Source organism: Notamacropus eugenii, chromosome 3 (genome assembly GCF_028372415.1).
Source record: "Notamacropus eugenii isolate mMacEug1 chromosome 3, mMacEug1.pri_v2, whole genome shotgun sequence".
Taxonomy (NCBI): Eukaryota; Metazoa; Chordata; class Mammalia; order Diprotodontia; family Macropodidae; genus Notamacropus; species Notamacropus eugenii.
The window spans coordinates 232,551,102-232,576,322 of NC_092874.1; the positions used below are offsets into that span (position 1 = coordinate 232,551,102).

Genomic DNA, 25,221 nt, shown 5'->3' on the forward strand with positions numbered 1-25,221 from the left:
TTTAAGATGTCCCGGATCTTCCCTTTCCCATGCATTATCATTGTAGGGGAGGGCTCCGGGGCACTGAGTCTGGGCTGGCTTGGGCAGGGTTAGGCTGGTTTGCACAACTTTGGGAGAACTTGTCTAAGAAGGAGCAGCAGAGGAAGGGGTCAGTGCTAGATACAGACCCTTCCTTGAAGCAGTTTTGTGTTTGAAAATAATGTTTTTCTTAAAAATAATCCACCATCTTGAAACAAGAATCAAGGCTTGGTTATTGATTGACCTGGGGTGCTTTCATACAAAACATGACCCACAGCACCTTGACCCAACGCACTTGGTATAAGAAGACTTGGGGGCTTTTGTTTATGAGTCAGAGAAGTGGCAGATCCCCCCAGATCTTTCAGAGACTAAATTCCCTATTCCTACTGAGCAGAGAAAAAGAGGAAGGGAGCATAGGGAGAAGGTATGAATGGGGTCTGAGAGGAGACTTCCCAAGATAAGCATGGTTTTGCCATCTGCTTTCTTGAAGAGACCTCCAAACTGATGAATTGAGACCAAGAAGCAAGCGGAAGGATAGGATGACCTTTATGGAGCTAGAAGTATCCAAAATGATGCATCTTGAATTAATTAGCTCAGGAACAACCCGAAACAGAATAGAAACTAAAAGGAGTGCTCTTAAGACAAAGTCTCTATCTCTCTGCCTCTTAGACCTCTCTAGGAAGGGTGCCTACTCAGACCTGGTCACTTGGCTCTGATCCTTTCCTGAGACTCTGTTTGCATACCCCAGAAGACACTACTCATCCGGGGGCCCATTGGTTAGGGAGATAAACCCTCCAAAGGGACTCCTTGACCCTGAGGAGCAAGTAGCCCTAAGGTGTGAATCTTCCTGTATACCTTGGATTTGGGAGGCACTAAAGCTGTCTTCTTCCAGATGGTATCACTGGGGAGAAAGGGAGGAGATATGGGGCTCTCAATCCCCAAGGGTTTCATTCCCCCCACCCCACTCCCCACCCAGACTTCTTGGGCCTCATTTAGGCGGGTCTGGGCAAACTCAGCTCCTGTAGTTCCCTCCCCAGCCCTAAGGGAAGGGTGGGTGCCCCCATGAGAAGGGGGAGGTTACCCTGGCTCGGTCCTGTCCTCTTCCCTGCCTCCTGAGAAACCGGAAACAGCCTTAACCAGCCCCACCTCATTTGGCAAACAGATCCTGCCTACTCATTATTTCATTAGGGCCCCATTTGGGTGCAGAGTCCAGGAAAGTAGAAGGAACGTGAAGGTTCCAGGGGTTGGATGAAGAGGTGTGTTTGGGGACAATCAAACTAGGTTACAGAAATCTTCCCCAGGTCCTCTCAAAGAGTGGCTGCATGGGCACAGAGTCTCCTCCTGCCCCATTTACCTGCCCCGGGCACACACCTCTCTGTCACATAAACATACATCCCAATGCCGCCTGAGTGTCTGCCTCTTGCCTCCAGAATGGTTGTTTGCTTCTCACTGTGGAGGCTAATTATGGCCCCTCTGCCAATGTCCCCTGTCTCTACCTCTATCAAACTCCCTCCCCCCAAATTCATCCTTCTTTCCAAGAAATGCTTGCTGCTTTCCAGTTTAGCCTTTGGTGGCTGAGGTGAGGAAACACAATCCCGTCCTTTCACCTTCTTTGGGAGGGGGACGACAGGGAGTGTAATTCAATATATAAATAAAGAGGAAATTGGACAACTCTTCCCCACCCCCAACCACCCTTTGCAACAGCTGGGGTTTTTGCTCAAATGGTCCCTTGAGCCAGGATAGGGTGTTTGTGTACTGATGGGGCTTGTATCTTCCTGTACCCTCCGGATTTGAGGAAGCCAGAGGGGGACTACACGTCCAAGAGATCTGTCTGAGATTTCACAAGAGACAGGGAGCCCTGGGGAGTTGCTAGCTCTGTAACCACTAGCTCTCTAACTGCTTCACCCTGTCGTGCCCCCTTTTCTATAAATAAGGGGAAGGAGAGGGTAACATGTCACTGATTCCCTGCCTCCAGTGGGTCCTAAGGGAAACGCTATGGAAGAAAAGTTAAAATACCCCAGAAATGTAGAGAAAGCAGACAAGGAGTTAATATTTTCCCCTACTGCCTGTGTTTCCTTGGGGGCGGGGAGTGGTGCTATAGATGGGGTCCATGTGTCTGGTTTGGTGCATGTAAACACTCAAGTCACCTGAGTGAAAAAGTAGCCCCTTCTTCGGGTTCTGACTTTGCAGAGCTCTTCAGAGCTCTTGATGTGTGAAGCAGAACTATAGCACAGAGGACTTGGGGGGGTGTGGAGATGGGGGGACGGAAGGCAGGAGAATGAAAGTAGGCCCTTTACTCTTTCCTAATCTCAGAGAAATTCTAAGATTTCTTCCTCTTCCTTCTGTTTTTGCAACTCTGCTCAATCCCTGTCTTCTAAGGCCTGTGTGCCTTCAAAGAGAATAGTTTCCACCCTAGTTGGAGGACTGAGATCTATCAGTACCCCTCAACTCATGTTGGCACATTTATCTCTTTTATTGGTTCTTTGGGGAAGTTTGATTTCCTTGGGAGTTTAATCCTCCCTCTCAATCTGTGAACCCCTGACGTGAAGTGCCCCCTTCTGTTTTTGCTGGGGCTAGATTTCTGAAAAGTCTCAAATGGCAGTTTTTGACTGGGAGAGAGAGATTTTGTTCAACAAGATTTTGTAGAACAATGAAACCACAGGTTGTCAAATCTGGAAATCACTGTATCTATCTACCCGCCCCCTGCTGAATTGCATGTGTGATCAATATTTCAGTCCCAGACACTCAGTCTTCCATTTAAAGTTAATAAATATTTCTAAAGCATGCAAAACACTGGGGATGCAATGATTAAATACTCCATGTACATTTGGGAGAGGACCTAGAGGTCATTAAACCTAAACTCCCCCCCTCCCATTTTATAGATAAGAAAAACTGAGACCCAGAAAGGCTTAAGATGGTTTGCTCAAGGTCACACAGCTTGTATTTGAGATGAGATTCAGATCCATGTTTTCTTGATTCCAAGGCCAACCCTGTATTCACCAGGCCATGATACCATTCAAGGTGTTGTTCTGGAAAAGCCTCTACATCCAAGGAGCGGCCTGCCCCCCCACCTCTGCCTTACCGGATTTAGCACCATAATCCTCCTTCAAGTCCTACCAGACACAGCCCTGACTCTTTACCCGGCTGTCAATGAGGACCATTTGCTAAGGAGGAGGGGATAGTTGGCAACATTTGGTGTTAAAATCAAAGCTCAATCCTTCCTCCCCCATTTGTCCCTGAATTTCCTGGTCAAAGCTGCTTTGCCTTGCATCCCCTCTAGGTTTAATCTTTCCTGTGGCCACAAAATGAGCTTATACTGCAGCAGGAGGGGATGAGGGTAGACAGCAGGAGGGAGTGAGGGTGGACGCTAGGAGTCTGAGGCTGGACTTGGAAAGGAGAAGGGGGTGGCTGGTATTTAGCATCTCCATGGTCCTTTTGTGTGTGTGTTTTGAGTCCCTGGGGTTGGAGCCAGAGTCCTGGAAAGGGGCAGGGATTAGCTAAAATGACTTGGCAATTTGCAGTTTGGGGATAGAACTGGACCCAGTCATGTATGTGGTGGGGAATGAGGCCCTCTGCTGGTGGCTTGGGTTGGCCAGGGGTGGGGGTGGGGGTGAGAATAGCCCCCTCCCCCAAGGCTGTAGTCTGCTGGATTGTGAAATGGGTCCCCAGGTCCAGCTGGTGGGCCCCTTAACTCTTTTTCCTCTCTGTCTCTCTCTCTGTCTCTCTCTCTGTCTCTCTCTCTGTCTCTCTCTCTCTCTCTCTCTCTCTCTCTCTCTGTCTCTCTCTCTCTCTGTCTCTCTCTCTGTCTGTCTGTCTGTCTGTCTCTCTCTCTCTCTCTCTCTCTCTTTGTTTTCATATTTTAAAATCACAACAGGAAATGGATACGGATTTTGGGAGGAGGGGGACTTAGAGAAAAGCAGCCACCCTAGCCAGTGATGTTACCAGTCCCTAGCCTGGCGCCCCCTCTGCCCTGCCCAGCAGATAGTGAGCTGCTCTCCCTGAGTTTCTTCTCAAGGGGCTCCCCAACCTCCACCCCCATCGGCTCTGCATTCTAGAAACTTCCAGGAGTCCCCAGGGAGCAGCCAGTGAATGTGCTGGAGGGGTGCTCTGCTCCCTTGGCCTCGGTCTCCGTTTCCTGGAGTCGGTGTTTTGCTCTAACTCTCCCTGTTGACTCTGAATTTCCTATAATAATTTAGCAGCTCTTGTGCTTACTTTCTCTCGTTGGCCCAGTCAGGGCTGGCCCTGTCTCCCTGGCACGGATCCAGCTCCTGGCCCTTGACTCCCCTGCTGTCTCCATAAAGTTGCCTCTCTCTGCCCTGCCCCCTGTCCCCCATTTTCAAACTGGAGCAAGAGGGATGGTTATGATTAGAAGGTAGAGTGGCTTTCCCAATAATAAAGGAAATTCCAAGGCAAAATTTAGCAAGAGGGGACTAGGTCATCTCTGACACTGAGAAAGCAGAGAAAACATGAGATATTCATCAGATCCACAAGGCAGGGGGAAGGTACCAGAAATGGACATTACATTCTAGAAGGACCAACTTGGAAGGAGAAGTGAGCTGAGGGGAAGTGAGTGGTGAGGGAGCTGTGTCTGGGTTTTCTGGTAAAGAGAGCTAAGGATATCTCTGTCCACCCCTCCCCCTCCCTGCCACACACACACATATACACAGACACACATACATATATACACATATACATACACACATAGACACACACACACCATCACCACCACCACCACCACCACCACCAGAACTAACCAGTTCTATCCCTGTGTGCATAGGCAAACCATAATCCTACAAAATCTCTTCTTAGTTTGTTCTGCAAGGTGCTCTCCATATAACCCCTCTGCTTCCTTCTCATGTCTTCCAGAACTTACATCCAGGGTGAAATCAAAACAAAGTTTCTAGGTTGTCTGGCTGAGTGATCTCTTCCTGTCTCACCAGTCTTATGGGAGAGTTTCCCCCACCCTAACCCCTCCAGGGCTAAAGTTGAAACAATAAAGGCTAGAGAAAGAGGACTCCAGGGTCTAAAGGAGAAGAAAACAGAATCCTAACATCCAAACATCATTCCCACCAACCAGATGGACCAGGATGGTGATCAACATCATCAGATGCTCATCCCACAGACACTCTGACTGCCAGGGGTTGTGACCCCCTAATGTGATGATCGTAGAATTGGAAGGGATCTTAGAGGTCATCAAAGATAACTTTACAGATGAGGAAACTGCCGCCTGAGTGGGTGGGGCTTAATTTTTCTCTATTCCATTGAGGGAGAGAGCTCTCCTAGATGGGATAAAATCTCTGTCCTAGGAAGGACTCTTTTGGGGGGGGGGGGGGTTGACATCGAGCTCCTAGAGCTAAACCCGAGCTCTAATATGTGGGATAGGCTTCTACCTTGGAAAGGGGAGGAATGGGTGCTTTTTGGAAAGGAACAGTCATTTGGGGAAGTAGATGTTGAACATCTGAGAAGCTACAGAAATCTGGAGGGGGAGGGGAATGTTGGATGGTCCTCTGATGAGGAGGGAGGGAAGGGTGGCACCCAAAAATGACAAACGCAAAACCCAAGCTTATTTTGAGGCCTGGAACTGAAAGTCCCTTATATCATCACTCCACTGTGGCCTCTGCTTCTCATACCCCTTGATCACCAGACTCGCTACCCCATATTAGTGAGATCCTCCCTCAAAGGCTGCTCTAATATTCTCAAATTCTGAACTCTCCAACTCTCTGCTTCTTTGGGATCTGGCAGAGGTTGGGAGATTGATGCCCTAGAGAGGGGAGAAGAGGCATCTCCTGCTAGAATAAATGTGGAGAGATGAGGACCTTGGTGGAAAAGAGAGGAATATCAATTCCATCAGGGTTTACAAGCATCATCTCTAGGTTTGGGGGATACTTGGGGCTTTGTGGTCCATTTTTCCCTCAGCCACAGGTGAAGACCCTGAGATCATATCTACATATGCTCATGAGCACGCATACATACACACATGCCGCCACTGCAAAGAGCTAAATATAGTTGGAAACTAGTAAAGGAAAGGGGAATACACGGGAATTCCCCTTCCAGTGTTCCTTGGGCTTTTCTGAGGAAAGGAACATAGAATTTGAGAGAAAGAGAAAGTATCGCTATGGATTGTTGTTAACAAAGGGCCTTACAGACAAAGTTTCAGCTTTAATTGTGCAAATACTGAAAGGGACTGTGGGGCTGGAGACCCCAGCTCCAATCATTTCCTCCCTAGGCCTGCTCTGGAGGGGTGGGAGGAGTCAAATGGAGTAGATCGAGGAACCTCCCCTCCTCTCTCCATCTCTGTCTTTCCATCACTAATTTAGGGTTGAGGAGGAGATAAGGAGAGAGCTTTCACATTTTTAGATTTTATGGTATAGAGAGGGTCAAGGTACCAAAAGGAAAGGAGTCCAAAAATCTGGAATGGGGGATGGGGGGTGGGTCCTTCTAGTTCTCTGAAACAAGTTTTTCCTCTTGTGATGGGTCATGCCAGACTGGAAGTCAGGAAGTCCTAAGTTTGAATTTGTCCTCAGTCATACATGCTAGATATGGGATCCTGGGCAAGTCATTTAGACTCTCTCAGACTCAGTTGCCTCTTCTGTAAAATACAGATAATAATAGCACTTCTCTCCCAGGGTTGTTGTATGGCTAAGATGAGATTAACATATGTAAAGTGCTTCATAAACCTTAAAGTGTTTTATAAATGTTACTTATTATTAAGTTTTGAAGGGAAGGGGTAATCAGAGGGCACTTCTCCCTATTACTACCAAAAAACCCCTAACATTCTGAGTCTATATTTATATAAATAGTCCATAACTAATAGACCCTTCTCTTTTGCCCACCCAGTGCCCTACTATATTCCTCTTGATACTCACTGAAGGCAAGAGGTGTGATGATACATCCATCTTCCCCATATACCAAGCTACATTTGGATTTTAAGGATATATTTTGTCCTTTTTAACTTGTACAAGCATTCTTTTGGGGGGAGAATATAATATAATATAATATATATAATATATATAATATAATATAATATAATTTACCTGAACCCCTCAGGACCTGAACCCTTTGGAAAAGTCTGATCTCCCAATGCTCGTGGTCTTGTCAGGGATCAGGGATAATATTAAGTTAAAAGGCAGAGCCCTCCTGGATTGGGAACTATAGCGATTCTCGAAAGAGAGGGGCAGAGTCTAAATAGTTAGCATTTAGGGAGAATTGGGTAGATTAGGAATTTTTAGCCTGGGAACTAAGAACTTTAAAAAAAAAAAGTAAATATTTTGATAGCTGCATTTCAATATAATTGAGTTCCTTTGAAAACTTCCATCTTTTATTTTATGCTCTTAAAAACATAATCCTGAGAAGAGGTGCATAAGTTTTCCCAGACTGCCAGAGGGATCCAAGAAACAATAAAAAAAAATGGTTAAAATTTCCTCAGCTAGACTTCCCATTTACCCATCTCATAGACTTTGGCTTCGTCTACTTTGTATTTCTTCTTGGGTAGAGGGGCAGGGGTTCCCTAAGAAGGGTAATTTAGAACTGGCCTGGAGTTTGCTCTCTCCTTAGCCCCATCTCCAGCTGTTTCTCCCCCACCCCACCTCCACACATTCCTCCTTCCTCTACCAGCCCAAGTCCTGTGACTGTGAGTCAGTGTCAGAGCTCAGCCAAATTCCTAGGGAACCATGTTCTTGTCCCTTCTGGTCCACACCCCCAAGTTCCTATGGGCGGGCAACCCCTCTGTCTGGGGAATAGGGGAGAGAGAGAGAAATAAAAAACTATTAAGTCCTTGCACCTAGAGCTAGAGGTCCAGAACAGATTTCCTGAGTAAGTTGCTGAGTGGGATTAGGGACTATTTTTTTAAAATGTCTGCTGATATCCCTCCCCCTCTCCTCTACCCAGTGAGCCATTTCTGAAGCTGAAAAATAAAAAATAGAGGGAAAAAATAGTTCAGCAAAAGTAACCAACCTAACCACAGAGTCTGACAATCCTTGCAATCCCATGCCATAGTCCCCAGCCTCTGCAGAGGGAAAGAAGTGAATTTTCTAATGTTTTCTCTGGGGACAAGTTTGTTCATTATAATTCATTTTTTTTCCATTTACATTATTATAGTCACTGGGTGTATTGTTTTCTTGGTTTTGTTACTTCATTCTATATCATCGCATAGGTCTTCTCAGACTTCTCTGAATTCTTCATGTTTATCTCTTCTTAATAATGAGTAATATTCCGTTTCCATTACAGTCGCATATCACATGTGTTTAGCCATTCCTCTACCCTAGCTAAGGACAGATGGAGAAATACCAAGGACTGCCCCATATGGTTGGAAGAAAGAGATGATGCGAAAGTGGACTTTGGAGTTAGGCTCACAGAACTTTTGCTAACCTAAAGATGTCTTCAGACTTCAGATGGACTAGTCCCCATGCTTGGGAAATATATGTAAAGATAGGAGAATTAGTCAATAGAAACTTGCATCATTGTCTCTACCCTCACATGTGAATTTATTTGAGTCAGACTTTTTTTTGCTGATACAATTTCTCTCTTTAACCTCTTATCTTTTATTTTTTGACCAACTTCCCTTTTTCATGATGACTTTTGTCCCAGACTCTTCTCTTTGTCCTCTCTCGTCTTTTCTAGAAGCATTGTTTCCTTCATTTGGAGTATAGGAGCCCATATATCTGGATCCCTTGCTCAGGTCTCCCCTAAGTCTCCATCCTTCTTGGCTAGTTATCTGTTGGTCCATGGCTACCCAGGGGCTCCATATTCCTCTGGCTTGTCTCAGCCCCACAAGACCTTGGATCTTAGGAGAAATAGGATCAAAAACAAGTGGAAGGGAATTGGAAAAAGAAGGATGGGTATGGTGGGATGAGGTACCTGCCAGTCACTAACATTGGTTAGGCAGCTAGGTAACATAGGGGACAGAATGCTGTACTTGGAGTCAGGAAAATCTGAGTTCAGATCTTGCCTTGTGTGAACCTGAGCAGGTCACTTATTCTCTATCAGCCCCAGCTTCCTTATCTGTAAAGTGGTTATAACAATAACCCTACCTCATAAGGTTGTTGTGAGAATCAAACAAGATAACACGCATAGCACTTTGCCAACCCTGAAGCAGTCTGTAAATGCTAGTTATTATTATTAACAATAATATTTATTAAGTTCTTATGTTCCTGAACACTGTAGAAGTTACTTGACTTTGGGAATGGGGTATAAAAGCCAGTTTCTCAGTATCTCTTGGAGATACAGGGCTGACGATGAAAGAAAACTCACAGCATGAAGAGGAATAGGTGATATGTGAAAAGATTTGTAAAAGATGAGGGGGGAGCAAGACCCTGTTGGGTTGGTAACATCAGGGAAAACTTAGTGGAAGAGGTGAGACCTGTTCCATGAAAGGTGGTTAGGAACCAGATTCCTTGAGAGGAAGTCATCTAGGAAAGGGTTTATGCAAAGGAATGGAAAGTGCTACCTTGCTCAGGGTAGGTTACTCCTCATCAAATCTGTTCTTACTCCACCCAGATGTGGAGCAGATGGCCATCGACTGGCTGACAGGCAACTTCTATTTTGTGGATGACATTGATGACAGAATCTTTGTGTGCAACCGTAATGGAGACACCTGTGTCACTCTGCTGGACGTAGAACTCTACAATCCCAAGGGCATTGCTCTTGACCCTGCCATGGGGTGAGTGGGGTCATAGGGTGGGCACAAAGGATGCCAGGAGTGAGGAACCCAGCCCTTCCTTTACCCTGGTATTCCTTGCTGTAACCTGGCAAAGGAGCTAGAGAGTGAGGGTTGTGGGGTAGCTTACTAAACCTAATGGGGAACCCCCCTCAATGTCACATATCACCCACTCACAGGAAGGTGTTCTTCACGGACTACGGGCAGATCCCAAAGGTGGAGCGCTGTGACATGGATGGGCAGAACCGAACCAAGCTGGTAGATAGTAAGATCGTGTTTCCCCACGGTATCACTTTGGACCTAGTCAGCCGGCTTGTGTACTGGGCTGATGCCTACCTGGACTATATTGAAGTGGTGGACTACGAGGGCAAAAATCGGCAGACCATCATTCAAGGCATCCTGGTGAGGATTGGGGTGTGGGGATTATCTCTAAGTCATTTCCTAGCTCAGAATCATCCCAGGCCATCATGATTAGGAAAGGGAAGATCATCAACCTTGAAGATTCTGGTTGGGTACCTGAGGCCCATATACCACAGCATCTAGTTGGGAAGGAGAGACCTGTCATCCCACAGCACACTGGTTGGAAGGAAGGGGGAATCATCATCTCATGGTATCCTGGTTGAGGAGAAGGAGTCATCATCTCGGGGTATCCTGATGAGAGAGACCATCATCCCAAGGAAGTTTAGAGCTGATAATGTAGAAATGCTAGGATAGAGATCCTTAACCTTTTATGAGTCCTGGATGCCTTTGGCAGTCTGGTGAAACCTATGGGCGCTTTCTCGGGATAATTTTTCTAAATTCATAAATGAAATACAAAAGATCACAAATGAAATCAATTATATTGAAATATGGAATTTTAAAATATAAATGAAAGATATTTTATTTATATTATTAATTTCTGTTATATTGTTTACATATTTTAAAAGGTAAATTAAAATATAAAATGCTATATATTTTTAAAAAAAAAAAATTTACATGCCCCATTTACATGCCTTTGGGGCAGAGGGCAGGGCAGTGTGAGAGGCCCTGAGTGTGACCTCCTTCTGATAATAATACTACCATATATTTAAGGCAGTATGATACAGAGGATAGAATGCCAAAGACCTGGGTTCAAATTCTCCCTCTAAAATACACTGATTATGTGACTCTGGGTAGATCCCTTTAACTCTCATTACTGTCTAGAGACCTAAGACAATAAAATAGAGAAGGTAAATACAGAGAAAGTGCTGACTTGTATTGGCAGTTTCCTCACCTAGGAGTTCCTTAAACCAATAAAATCACAGGGTCCAATCCCTATCCCTATCCCTTTCTCTGTACATTTGATCTTCATGATAATCCTGTGGAACAAGCCAATATTTTAGAAGTGAGGAAACTGAAACACAGATAGGTCGCATGATTTCCACCTGGTCCCAGGATTAGAAAATGGTATTTGGGATATCCAGGACCTAGCTGGGTGGAAGTTGGGAGGGGACAGGGGAAAAGAGAAGTATTTGACATGCACATTCTTTCCATTTCACATCAATTTCTCCCCTTCCTGTACCTCCCCTCTAGATTGAGCACCTGTATGGCCTGACTGTGTTTGAGAACTATCTCTACGCGACCAACTCAGACAATGCCAACTCACAGCAGAAAACCAGTGTCATCCGAGTGAATCGATTCAACAGCACAGAATACCAGGTGGTCACTCGGGTGGACAAGGGGGGAGCCCTCCATATTTATCACCAACGGCGTCAGCCCCGAGGTAAGCTCTCAAAACAACATACTTTGTCTTCCAGAATCATTGGTCCCACTGTGTAGCCTCTTACGGGCTCCCTGACTCCAACAACCCATGTAGTAATGATAAAAATAATAATAACTCACTTTTATAATACTTCATGGTTCATGAAACACTTTGCTTACAAAAGCCCCATGAAACAGAACAGACAACGCTAACAATGTTGTCCCCCATTTTGTAGAAGAGGAAATTGAGGCTACAAAGAAGTTTAAAAACTTTAAGAAAAGTTATGTGTCAGGGCAACTAGGCTGTGCGATGGGTAGAGCACTGGTTTTGGAATCAGGAGGACCTGAGTTCAAATCCAGCCTCAGATGCTTAGTATCTGTGACCCTGGGCAAGTCACTTAATCCCAATTTACTCCAAAAACACAAACCAAAACGAAACAGAAAGTTAAGTGTCTCATTCAGAAGTAACCCAGCTACTAAGTGACAGGACTGCTATCCAAACCCAGGTCTCTGAGCAGATGTATTCCTTCCTCTGTCCCCAGGAAGGCCTTGGCCTCCAGCCTTGGAGGTGCTTCACTGGAGCACCAATTCAAATTTGGATAAGGGAGACTAGAAGTTTTTCATTCCCATAGAGGGTGAAATGAGGGGTTGGTTAAGAATGAAGGTGTGCTTAGATGTAAGGTGGGGGAATATTCTTAATTCTGGGGACAGGGCCATGAAAAGCAGCCAGTGTCCCCTTGACCTTTTCTCCCCTTCCCCCCACAGTGAGGAGCCATGCCTGTGAGAATGACCAGTATGGGAAGCCAGGAGGCTGCTCAGACATCTGCCTTCTGGCCAACAGTCACAAAGCCCGGACCTGCCGCTGTCGTTCAGGCTTTAGTCTGGGCAGTGATGGGAAATCCTGCAAAAGTGAGTGCACACACATACATGTGACCTTTGGGCTGATTTGGCTGAACCAACTTTTTTTTCTCTTTTAAAAATCTTTGCTACAAGGGATGACTTAGTGGGAGGGGGAGAAGGGGAGAGATGTCTTTGGAAAAGAGGGAAATGTTCAACAAAATTGTAATAAAAATAAGATATTAAAAGAAAGCAACAGGACAGAGGAAAAAGCAGGGCTGGAGATGAGATGATGGGGCAGGCTGTGCCTGTCTGCCCTAGGCCTGCATTTGGAGGGTGTTTGTGTAGGCATTGGGGTTCGGTCCCTGCCCATCTGTTCTGGAGCCCTGCTGCTCGAGTCCAGCTTCCCTGTAGGAAGAGAGAAGAAAACGTGGGCTGGCTTGTCCCCTGTTCACTTGAGATCAATGACTTTTGTACATTTGAGCTGTGGCCACTTAACTTCTGCCTGTTTTCTCCATATATGCTGTGTGCCACCCCATTCCCCACCACCCCATTTTAACTCCTTCCTTTCCCTGGGACCAGTAATAAGGATCTCTCTCTCTCTCTCTCTCTCTCTCTCTCTCTCTCTCTCTCTCTCTCTCTCTCTCTTTCTCTCTCTCTCTCTGTCTCTGAGGACAGAGGTCACGTGTTCTGAGGATAGTGAGAAGAGGGAGGAGAAAGGGAAGGAAAAGTGCAAGATGTGGGTTCAGGCTACCCAACTGAGAGACACATGTGTCTTTATAACCTCAAACTGTTCCCTCCTTTTCCCACTCACCAGTGTATTCTAAGAGCCACAACCCCTTCTTTTTGGATCTCCACTGATTCCATTCCCAGGCTGTAGTCCCTGAAGTGGGATGGTAGCTGAGGATGTCTTATTATTTATTTTCCCTTCTTCTGCAGAACCAGAGCACGAGCTGTTCCTGGTGTATGGGAAGGGTCGGCCAGGAATCATCCGAGGCATGGACATGAGTGCCAAGGTCCCTGATGAGCACATGATCCCCATAGAAAACCTCATGAACCCCCGGGCACTGGATTTCCATGCAGAGACGGGCTTCATCTACTTTGCTGATACCACCAGTTACCTCATTGGCCGTCAGAAGATCGATGGCACTGAGCGGGAGACCATACTCAAGGATGGTAAGGGTCTCTGAAATGAGAGAAATGGCCAAGCACGTCTTAAGGAGACTTAACAGCCACAATGAGAGTCCTGGAGTATTTCTTTTCTTAGATATTTCTCAGCACCAGGGAGTCATCCCCTGACTGGAGGATGGAAAGCATGGAGATTTGGGGGAGTGATAAAAAGAAGCCTTGTCTAGGTGGATTGATAACACAGTGGGAGAGACCACAGACCCCGTTCCTTGGTAAACAGTGTAGAGTTGGAGTGACTGGATGCAGGACAGTACACACAGGTCCTGTCACCCCCCAGAAGAGTCTCAGACCTCTTTCTCCTTGGCTCACCAGAGAGGCAGCTCTGAGCTTTCATAGCATCAACCTAATTGTGCCTGGGGACCACTCACACTAGCACTGAGGCAGGGGGCATGGGGGGGGGGGGGTAGGGACAGAGTAGTCATGTGCTCTCATGGCAGGGCTTCCTGCCAAAATGAGTGTAGGTAGCCCTTGCTTTACGCAGGGGCACATACCAAAGTGAGTCATGCTTTTGTAAATTGAATCACATTTTCTCCTTGACTTCTATTCCCAGTTTATTGGCACAATGCCTTCATTTCTGATTGTTCTCTAGGGGTGACTGGGTTCCTGAGCTTGTAACTTTATATCCCTTTATATCCCCTCCTGGCCCATCAGTGATCAAGAAGCAAATGGTGAAATAGGATGGATGGGGACTCCCCTACCTGTAATCCTACAAGTTAATCAACAAGCATTTACTCCATGCCAAACACTCAGTTTAGTGCTAGAGATAGGAAAGAAAATGCAAAACCAGCTCCTGCCTTCAAGGAACTTGGGTTCTAATGGAAGAGATACCATGTCTATAAATAGGTAGGTCCCAAGTACATAGAGAGCAGGTGGAAGGTAACCTCAGAGGGGGAAGGAATTACTACCTGAGTGGACTGACAAAGGCCTCCTAAAGAAGGGGGCATTGGGGCTGGGCCATGAGGGAAGCCAGGCATTTGGAGAGCCTGAGATGACCAGAGAAAGCCCCCCAGGCACTGAGGTGGGAGAGAATGTGTCAAGGGTAAGGAGCACCAGTTTGGCTAGTAGGGCTTGGGCGAAAGGGAGTAATGTGTGAGAACAATAGGAAAGATAGGGTGGGGTCCGGAAATGAGCTTGAAATGATCCAGAAGCTTCTATTTGATCCTAGAGGTAATCAGGAACCCTTGGAGTTCATTTAGTAGGGGTTGTCACACACTTTAAGAAAATCATTTTGACAGCTGTTTGGATAGATTAGATTAGAGAGACTTGATTCAAGGAGACCAATTGGAAGGCTATTACAGAAGCCTGAAAGTAGTTGTTGTATGAATGGAAAGAAGGAGATGTATATGAAAGATGTTGTGAAGGTAAAAAAAAAAAAACAGATTTAGCAACTGATTCAGTTTATGGAGTGAGCAAGTAGCAGGCGTTGAGGAGGACCCTTGGGTGACTAAGAAGACATGGAAATGAACAAAAGGTTTAGATTTGAGGAAAGAGAATGAGTTCTATTTTGAACATGTTGAGTTTGAGGTGGGATACAATTTGAAATATTCAGTAGGCAATTGATGATGGTAAACCAAAGCTCAAGAGAGAGACCAGACTTGGGTATGTAGAAATGAGAGATGATGAGTTCCTCAAATGAGATAAGACGGAGACAAAAGAGAAGAGTTCCCTGGCAGAGTCTTAGGGACAATTACTTTTAATGGGTATGATGTAGATAAAGATCTAACAACAGAAACTAAAAGGGAAGTGATCTACTAAGTGGGAAATAAAACAGACAGAGTATTATCATGGAAACTTAGAGAGGAAGGGTTATGCCGGAGAAGAAAGTGATCAGCCACGTCCTATGGCCCCAGAGGGGTCAAGGATAAAGACTGAGGAAATGTGTGAAGTAAGAGAATGTTGGTAACCTTAGAGAGGGTAGTCTCATTTGAATGATAAGGTCAGAAGCCCTACTAAGAGGGTTTAGAATCCAGGGAGAAGAAGCAGAGGTACACAGTGTATATAGGTGGCTCTTTCAGTTTAGCTAAGGAGAAAAGGAAAGATAGAGGATTAGATATCGGAGACAATAAAGATCTATTGGAAAGGGGTAAAGAATGGAGGAGACAGGGACGGCAGGGAAGGAGCCAGTAGATAAGGAAGGAATGATTAAAGATAAGAGATAGAGGGGATGGTGGATAGTAGGGGAATCTGCTGGAAAAGATGAGTGGCAATGGAATCAGATGTATATACAGAGGGGCTGGGCTTGTTAAGAAGTTCTACATCTTTAGTAGAGTTTAGAATGAAGTTGGGAGGATGTCAGAAAGATATACAATAAGACGGGGGAAAAGGGAAACTCTTGATGAATGGTTGAAAACCTTTTGGTTGACATATGAAGTACTCAGTTGAGTGGGTAGAAGGGGAAGGAATGCTTTGAGGGGCTTGAAAAGAAGAGAGGTATGTGTGTAGCAGCCATAGTGGTAAATGAGGTAGACAATTAATTAGAGAAAACTAGAAGTAATTCCTTCCTATAGTTAGGTCTCTTTTGAGATGAGTTAACATAAATTTGTAATGGACCTGGTAAGCATGATTTGTGACTTCCTCCAGCTCTGTTCACCAGCATGTGAGTAGGAGTAAAGGAGGAAGATGGTTGGAGTAATACTGGTTTGGCAATACAAGGTCATCAGTAGGTCAAAAGATCAAGGGATTTGAAACTGGAGCATATGTAGAATAGAAATGGCTCAGTGGTAGAAATTGGAAAGGGAGGAGTGTAGGGATATGGACTAGAAAAGTTCATGTGAAGGGTAAAGGATAGCAATAAGGGGGAACGGGAAACAAGGTTAAGAGTTAGGGAGAGATAGAATTATAAAAAAATAAAATTAGATAAAGAGAATTCGAGAACATGAAACTAGGAAAGTTGTGAGTATGACCCTCCTTGCATGTAGCTGAGTTGGAGTTGAGGTTTAGGTCATGACAGTTGATTGTGTGATTTGGAGAACTAGGAGGTCAGGGTATCTGAGGAAACCTCAATATGTAGGTTGAAATCTAGTATAAAAGCAGAAATTGCAGAGAGGAAAACTTTGAACCAGTCGTTAAATTCATTAAGGAAAGAGGATGAATGTCCTGGGGGTCGGTAAATAACCAGCAGGATCTGGATTAGGTAATTAAATACGGATAGTGTGAACTCCAAAGAGGAGGTTCCTGAATGATAGCAGTAGAGAGAGAGTATGGAAGTGGTCATGGGAAGCAAGGAATGAATACTGATTCCCCACTGAAAACAATGAATTAAGGAGTATGAGAGAAAGTATAATCAGTACTGGAAAGCGTGTCCAGAGTTTCATTGTCATCACAAAGGAACCAGATCTCAGTGAGTGCTAGAAGATGGAAGGAACAAGAGAAGACATTTAAGATAAGAGAAAAATGGTTCATTATGGAACAGGTATTCCAAAGGGTACAGTGGGATGGATGGATGGATAGATAGATAGATAGATAGATAGATAGATAGATAGATAGATAGATAGATAGATAGATAACAGAATTGAGGGGAGTGGACAATTGGGGCTATTCAGTGTTACTGAGATAGGGAGAGTATGAGAGTATGCTAACTAGTGAAGAACTGAGTCTAGACAAAATATCAGTAGATAGGAAAGGGCCAATGAGAAAGGCAGATGATTAAAAGGTTCAGAGTTGTCCTTCAAGTTCTTGACCAGACAAGTTCCTGACCAGATGGTGTGGTGAGTCCTGTGAGATTTGGGAAAGTTTGTCTCACAGCAGGAACAAACAGAAAGAGGTATGTTCTAGGGAGTCGAGGAGCACAGTCAGGAGGCAGGAAGTAGCATGTTCTAGGGTGTGGTGTAACAACAATCTGGGGTGTATACCGATCATGATTTACCAGTAGATCACAAAAACTTCTCTATATTTTCTGAAGTCACTTTCTGACAAATGCAGTCTAACATTTCCTTGTATGAATCATGTCATCCGAGTTGGTTTTCATTTTCTTGGGGACTGGTAACACTGAATGATAATAAAGCCTAAGACTTTTGTATTGGGGAGAAATGGGTGGAAGTCTCAGAGGGTCTGATTTGGGCTTGATATAAGGAAATGCTCCCCCACAATTACTTCTAATTGTCTAAAAGTAGAAAAGGTTGCCATGGAAAGTAATGGATTTTCCCTCACTGGGGATCTTCAAGTGACTTTGAATGGTTGCTTATTGGAGATGTTAAGGTGGAGATTCTCAGCCAGGGATGAGTTGGATTGAATGGTCTCTAAGGTCTCTTCAGCTCTAACATGCTGTGATGCAAGTTAAAGGAGACTTGAGATGAATCCTTTTGTCAAATGAAAATCACTCTTCTGTTTATTTATCTTGTGCATTCAAATCTTTGTACGTTGTGCCTTGGAGACATCTGCACATGCATATGTTTCTTTGACCATACATGTCAGCAGAGATTCAAGCACTCCACATTCATTAACTTGAGACACAAGCAGCATCCACCATGTCCACTGGTTTCCATATGCAATATCATGAGAGCATGCTTTTTTGATGCAGATACACATAAACACATGAAATAACTTTCTACTCTTTCTACTCCCCACCCTCAACAACTCTTTGTCCTCATAAAAGTCTACATGGGAGGTGTCTAGTGTAGTGAAAAAAGGAAGCACTGGTCTAGATGTCAGAAGACTTGGCTCTGCCAATTAACTCACTTGTGCCTCAGTTTCACTATTTGTAAAATGAGGTGGTTGTACTAGACTATCTCTAAACTGTTGGTGGGTTCAGTGTATTCTTCTCTTGGAGGCTGAATGGCAGTGGGAAAGGTGAAATCATATTGTTGGTTAAAGTTTCCTGCCCTGCTTCCTCTTCTGGCTTCCCCCTTCCCCACCCTAGGCATCCATAATGTGGAAGGTGTGGCTGTGGATTGGATGGGAGACAATTTGTACTGGACTGATGATGGGCCCAAGAAGACCATCAGTGTGGCAAGGCTGGAGAAGGCAGCTCAGACCCGTAAAACACTAATTGAGGGCAAGATGACTCATCCCAGAGCCATTGTGGTAGATCCACTGAATGGGTGAGTTCTCTGGGGTTCTTAAGATTAGAGAAAACTGAGGCCAGAGCAAAACCCAAAGTACAATTAGCAGGGAGGAATACATGGCAAGAATGGGATGGAGAGTAGGAGTTGGGGCAGGGGGAGGAAACCAGGTATTAGGGAAATTCAGACACAGTGACTAGCAGCTGAGGCAGAGAATACCAGAACAAAGGCTGAAGTGGGGAAGGAGTCTGTATGGAAGGGTGTAACATATAAAAATTATCCCAGAGAGAAGCAGAAAAGAGTTCATTTTATGGTGGTCAGAAGTAGGGTTTTAGGAAGAAATAGTATGAAGAGCCAAGAGAGTCCTATGGGCCAGAGGGTGGAAGAAGATGATCCTAGGTTGTCAAGACTGGTGGAAACAGGAGGCTGAATGGCTTGGCTTGGACTCTTCATTGCCAACAGATGGATGTATTGGACAGACTGGGAGGAAGACCCCAAAGACAGCCGCCGGGGGCGACTGGAGCGAGCCTGGATGGATGGCTCCCACCGGGATATCTTTGTGACATCCAAGACTGTACTGTGGCCCAATGGCCTGAGCCTGGACATCCCTGCTGGACGCCTTTATTGGGTAGATGCCTTCTATGACCGAATTGAGACCATACTACTCAATGGCACTGACCGAAAGGTGGGGCTATCTGTGTGCGTATGTCTTTATGCTGATATGCATTTGTGTCTGTCCATGCCCATGACTGGCCTTGGACTTATAAGATAAGGAGTATGATATCCTAGCTTCCAGCCCAGGCCATTGGGGGAAGAAAGAGGGCATCACTATGGGAGAGGGTCTTTCAGACAGTTTTTTTGGCTTTGTTTGTTTGTTTTGGCTTAGAACTCTGAATTTAAAAGTGTAGGAAACTACCAGTGTGGGAACTCCCTCCAGTGATATAAATCAACCACTTAGCTACACCTGTATCCAGGGATGAAGTGTGGCCCTGTCTTGGAGAGGGAATGTCCCCAATCTAATGGGGAAGACAGGACCTATGCCAAAGACATAGATATAGAAAACTGAACACAAAGAGGATTCAGGATAAAGCCTGTAACTCACCTCCCAGCATAGAAGTGATGGACTCAGGGTGCATAATGAGACATAAATTTGGACATAGTCGGTTTGGGAATTTGTTTTGCTTGACTGTCTACATTCCTTCCAAGGATTTTATGAGGGAACTGGGAAAGGGAAGAGAGGGAGGAGATGAGCCACAGATAGGCTGGGGATGAGGATGGGGTGGGGGGGGGAGTACAGTGATGGGGATAAGTGAAAGCGGTAAAAACCTCCATGAATGGGAAGCTAGATGACCCAGCGAACCTGGAGTTAGGAAGACAAGTTAAAATCTGGCTTTAGACACTAGCTAGCTGTGTGATCTTGGGCAAGTCACTTAAGCTCTGTTTGCCTAGTAGGCAGCTAGCTGAGTCAGTGGATAGAGTGCTGGGTCTAGAGTCAGGAAGACCTGAGTTAAAATCTGACCTTAGACTATCCCGGTGACCTTGGACTAGTTATTTAATCCTTGTTTGCCTTAATTTACTGAAGAAGGAAATGGCAAACCATTCCAGCAGCTTTGTGAAGAAAACCCCATGAACAGTATGGTCTACAGGGTCATGAATAGTTGGACATGACCGAACAAATAAACAACAGGGTCATGAACGGAGCTCTCGTTCTTACTGGAATTCCCCAGGACTGCATTGAGTAGTGTTATCTATGTTTGCCTTTCCTGACAACCCAGGAAGAATCGCTGGATATTCAGCTCCATTCCACAAACATTCCATATGGTGCCTGGTTAAGGCAACTTTCCCCATTTTTATGATACCTACCCGACTAGGTTTCCCACTCCTGACTCAATGCCATCTTTCAGTCTAAGTGACCCTGTGTGTCTCCTAGCTTCCCTATAATGACCCTTATGCCTATTCATTGTGCTTCCTGCCAAGACCCCTCAATGCTTTTTCCCTTCCTCCCTCTCCAGATTGTGTATGAGGGTCCTGAGTTGAATCATGCCTTCGGCCTGTGTCATCATGGCTCCTACCTCTTCTGGACCGAATATCGAAGTGGCAGCGTGTACCGTCTAGAGCGGGGGCTCCCAGGCACAGCTCCCGTTGTGACTCTACTTCGAAGTGAAAGACCCCCTATCTTTGAGATCCGCATGTACGATGCCCAGCAGCAGCAAGGTATTCAGGGGCCAGGTCCAAGGGAGACATAGATAGCAGCCACATGAAATAAAGCAGGCTAGACTTTAACTGGACCAGGGGGAGCCTTTTGGCAGAAAGGGCCAACCATCCAGCCCCTTTGTCTTTTTTTCCTCCAATATGGTAGATTTGGGAGAAATCCTGTTCCACTAAACCTAAGTCTCTACTTCTCCTATTTATCTTCTCTCCCATTTCCATCTCTCACCAACCCCTGACCAAAACATCTTTTCTTCCCTTTCTATCTCGTCAATCCATTCTCTTTCTCCTCTGGCCCCCTCTGATTTTGCTCAATCCTGCTCCCCGCTTTATCTCCCCATGTCCCCACCCTGGTCTTTTCTCTATTCCATCGCCCTGCCCCATTCCCTGATTTTGACCCATCCTCTGCAGTGGGTACCAATAAGTGTCGTGTGAACAATGGTGGCTGCAGCAGCCTCTGCCTGGCCACTCCTGGTAGCCGACAGTGTGCATGTGCAGAAGACCAGGTGCTGGATGCTGATGGTGTCACCTGTCTTGGTACGAGGGGACCTGGAAATGTGAATTAGCCTGGGTTGGTGGGAGTCCTTTGTCCTGGCATTAGGTGGGGGATAGCTGGGGAGACAGGTTGGTGATGATGAGGGTGAAGCTTGGTACTGAGGAACCCAGAAGGAAACAATGGGGAATGGAGCAAAGAGATAACTTTGAAAGGACCAGGAGGCTTGAGGAATTTTGGGAAAGGGTTGGGACAGGATATCACAAGAGAGGAGAATTTGAGCAGCAAAGGCTAAGAAAGAAGTTTAATGGTTTCAGGAGGGTACCCTAATAGGTAAGGATCTGATGGATTTCTTGGTTGGGAAAAGAATATGAGTTGATGCCATTTAGACCTTCATCTCTCTAATAATCTATCACTTTCTCATTACATCAACCTTGGGGATCTGTAGCAAACCCATCCTACGTGCCTCCACCCCAATGCCAACCTGGTGAGTTTGCATGTGCCAACAGCCGATGTATCCAGGAGCGATGGAAATGCGATGGGGATAATGACTGTCTGGACAACAGCGATGAGGCCCCTGCCCTCTGCCGTAAGTGACCTCACCCCATCTTCCCTGGCCCAGGCCTCATCTCTGTGAAGTTTAAGGGATGCCTTAATGCCAAGAAGAAATTAGGGGCTGCCCTTACCATCCTCACCCTCAATTTTCCCCTCTTTAGACCAGCACACGTGCCCATCCGACCGCTTCAAGTGTGAGAATAATCGGTGTATCCCTAATCGCTGGCTCTGTGACGGGGACAACGACTGTGGAAACAGTGAGGATGAGTCAAACTCCACCTGTTCAGGTGCGGTGGTGCCCTCTAGATCTGGGAGAGGAAGGGGCCAGGAAGCAAAGCGCTAAATAAGACAGCATAAAGGGCACACGAGGCTGCCCTATGGGAGGGGAAGAGGAGAGAGAGGGGAAAAGTGACCTAAGGAAGATAGAGGCAGGAGAAAAGCTGAGATTTAGGCTGAAGGAATTGTCTGCAGGTGTGGCTCTGAAGGTGTCTCTGAAGGAACCAAACCCATTATTCTGTATCCCTGGAAGGCAGAACAAGTCTGAAAAGAATAAGACAGCATTGGAGGAAGGAAGGCTAGCCATTAGACTGTAACCCTCTGGGTAGCAAAAGACCAAAGAGACTGGGGACATCTTCCTTTGAAAACACAAGAGAGACACCATGTAGGGGAGAGGGCTTGGGCACTTGGTAAAGTGGCTTACTGAGTTAGAAAAGAAAATGAGATAAAGTGGAGTCTTGGTGGAGAGGAAGACTGGAGTCATTCGCCCTCTGCAATATTCTGTTCTGTAGCCCTACAAGCTGTGGGAAAAACCAGCTGTAGAACCAGAGGATATAGGTTAAAATGCCAACTTTGCCACCTATTGCTCATATGTCCTTGGGAAAATAACCCAATGTCCCTATTCCTCAGTATCTTCAAGTAAGGGGATTATACTAAATGACATCCAGTGTCCTGTATAACTGTGTATGATGCTGGAACATTTATGGAGAATTTGAAGCTATAGCAGGAAACATGGCAGTGAGACCTCAGGGACGCCCAGGGAGGTAGTGAAGGGAGAGACATCGGTGTGTACACTCCCAGCTTTACCCCTTGACCCTACTCCCCACAGCCCGAACCTGCCCCCCGAATCAGTTCTCCTGTGCCAGTGGCCGATGCATCCCCATCTCTTGGACGTGTGACCTGGATGATGACTGTGGTGACCGATCTGATGAGTCAGCCTCATGTGGTGAGAGACTGGGAAGGGGAAGAGGGAGAGAAGGCTGTGGGTTCTGGGTGGGGTTTCAGAAAGGGCTACTCCCGACTCCTCGTGTAACGGAGAGCTTCTTGCTCTGAGGTCCCCGATTTCCCATTGGGATGAAGGATACTAAATGTAGAAGGGCTCCCCTGCTTCATCTTGCCATTCTAAAGGACTATGGTAATGGACATTTCTAGGCAGTGAGGTGTGGGGGTAGTGCTCTGAGGCTGGAGCCATCCACTCACCTCACTGGCCTCTCTGTGGCTTACCCAACCCTCATTCCTCCCATACCCACAGCCTACCCCACCTGTTTCCCCCTGACTCAGTTCACCTGCAACAATGGCCGATGTATCAACATGAACTGGCGTTGTGACAATGGTAAGGGCTTCTCCTCGCCATTCCCAACTCCCTCACCTTTCCTCTCCATCTAATCATGGAGGCATTAGAGGGAATAGGACAAGGCCTGGATAAAAGCATAGGGTAGTCAGAACTAAACTGGAGCCCCCTACCTCCAGCAGGCTGAGGTCCTGTTATGTTGGCTAGAGGAGAGGGGAGGAGGAGGAGCTTGGCACCTGGTTGGGTCTAGCTAACGGGGGACACTCCAGAAATATACTCAAATAAGACAATGCATAATGTAATGTAGAGTCTTGCAAACCTTAATGTTTTCTATAAAGGTCAGTTATTACTATTGCTTTTACCTTTTCCTCTCCTATTGCCCCAGGCTAGACCTGAGTGACTTTTACTCCATCCTGGGGCAGTGAGGGCAGGGAGAGAAAAGAGGAGGAATAGAGCAGGGCGTTCTAACCTGGACCCATGAACTTCTTTGTTTGGTTTATATTTTGATAACTTACTTCAGTAGAATTGGTTCCCTTGGTTAGTTTTCTGTATTTTATTTAATGCATCTAAAAAACGTTATCTTGAGATGGGGTCCATAGATTTCACCAAACATGCCAAAGAGGGGCCATGACCCCCAAAAGGTTAGGAACTCTTGCTCAGGGCAGGGGGAAGGCAGCATTAGAGAGCAGGGGAGCCTCTGTCCCTTCTCTCCCACCCTTTCCCCCTGGAGTCCTTGACCTTCTGACTGAAAGCCTGCTCCAGGGAACCAGCCACGGACCAGGTGATGCTATGCCTGAGCAGAGGGTGTCTCTGTGTGTGCGTCTACATGTGTGTGTCCTGTCATTGTCTCAGGGTTTTCAGAGACTGTCATGTTGTCCCCAGGGTGCTTCTATCATGACTTAGTTGTGAGAGTGTTGAGTGTTGTGGTGTTACCAGGTTGTGCTGTGTCATTACTGAGTCTTGTGTGTCAATGGTTCCCTGGCGGTTTCTGTGTTTCAGAGAAGGATTGTGGGGACGGCTCTGACGAAAAGACCTGTCCTGAGCCTGCCGGTCAGTGCATAGTAGCACATGCACCATCAACTCACACAGAGCCTCTAGTCCAGTCCCGTGGGCAACTCCATCCCCCCTATGATCCTGAACACCTCCATCAATTACCCTTCCAGACAGTTCTGTAGGTCCTTGACTCCCCTTCCTGCTCCCCAAGGACCTGGGGGAGGTGGGGCAAGAGTTGACAGATTAGGAAGAATGAGAAACACAGAAAGAGATGAGAAAGGAAGGGAAAGAGGAGGAGAGAGAAGGGACAGAGGGAGATACTATGGGGATGAGAACTAGGGAGAAGGCAAGAGGAGCATGAATCAGGGAGGATGGTCTGTCATGAAACAGCCTTAGAGCTTTGGTATAGTTGAATCATTCATAATATTAGAAGCCAACCCCTACACACACACACACACACACACACACACACACACACACACACACACACACACACACACACACACACACACCCCCCTCTGATGAGAAAGCCAGACACCCCAGAGCACAGAAGAAGAATCAGCCTGGTCACTGGGTGCCAACACCCTCTTACTTCTGATGGACCACTACTACCCAGCTGCTGGTGTCTCAGGCCCCCCAGGATTAAAAATGCTGTAGGGGTTTCTGAATTTTGCGGGGAGACAAATTGGGGCTGAGTTCAGTCCCTCCTATCATACAGGAACTAGGGTGAACTAGGGGCTGCTTCTAGTACCTGTTCTTCCCCAGTGCCCCCTAGGAAGGCAGAGATTCTGAGAGAGAGAGAGAGAGAGAGAGAGAGAGAGAGAGAGAGAGAGAGACAGAGACAGAGACAGAGACAGAGACAGAGACAGAGAGACAGAGACACAGAGACACAGAGACACAGAGACACACAGAGAGACAGAGAGAGAGAGAGAGGAACAAAGGAAGAAAGGCAGACCAGAGATGTACCCCCATACTCTCTAAAGAATGA

At 46.1% G+C, this 25,221-nt stretch overlaps 1 protein-coding gene across 2 annotated transcripts in view; it reads left to right on the top strand.

The window, feature by feature from the left end:
• Positions 1 to 25,221, top strand: part of LRP1 (LDL receptor related protein 1) — a 107,494-nt gene that overhangs the window by 21,669 nt on the left and 60,604 nt on the right. For both annotated transcript variants that reach the window (XM_072655117.1, XM_072655118.1), the window contains 13 exons: positions 9,514 to 9,676; positions 9,853 to 10,075; positions 11,225 to 11,414; positions 12,158 to 12,301; positions 13,169 to 13,405; positions 18,276 to 18,456; positions 18,880 to 19,102; positions 20,430 to 20,631; positions 21,037 to 21,162; positions 21,567 to 21,707; positions 21,835 to 21,960; positions 22,779 to 22,895; positions 23,202 to 23,282. In XM_072655117.1, coding sequence (XP_072511218.1) covers positions 9,514 to 9,676; positions 9,853 to 10,075; positions 11,225 to 11,414; positions 12,158 to 12,301; positions 13,169 to 13,405; positions 18,276 to 18,456; positions 18,880 to 19,102; positions 20,430 to 20,631; positions 21,037 to 21,162; positions 21,567 to 21,707; positions 21,835 to 21,960; positions 22,779 to 22,895; positions 23,202 to 23,282 — 2,154 coding nt within the window. The remainder of the gene's footprint in view (positions 1 to 9,513; positions 9,677 to 9,852; positions 10,076 to 11,224; positions 11,415 to 12,157; positions 12,302 to 13,168; positions 13,406 to 18,275; positions 18,457 to 18,879; positions 19,103 to 20,429; positions 20,632 to 21,036; positions 21,163 to 21,566; positions 21,708 to 21,834; positions 21,961 to 22,778; positions 22,896 to 23,201; positions 23,283 to 25,221) is intronic.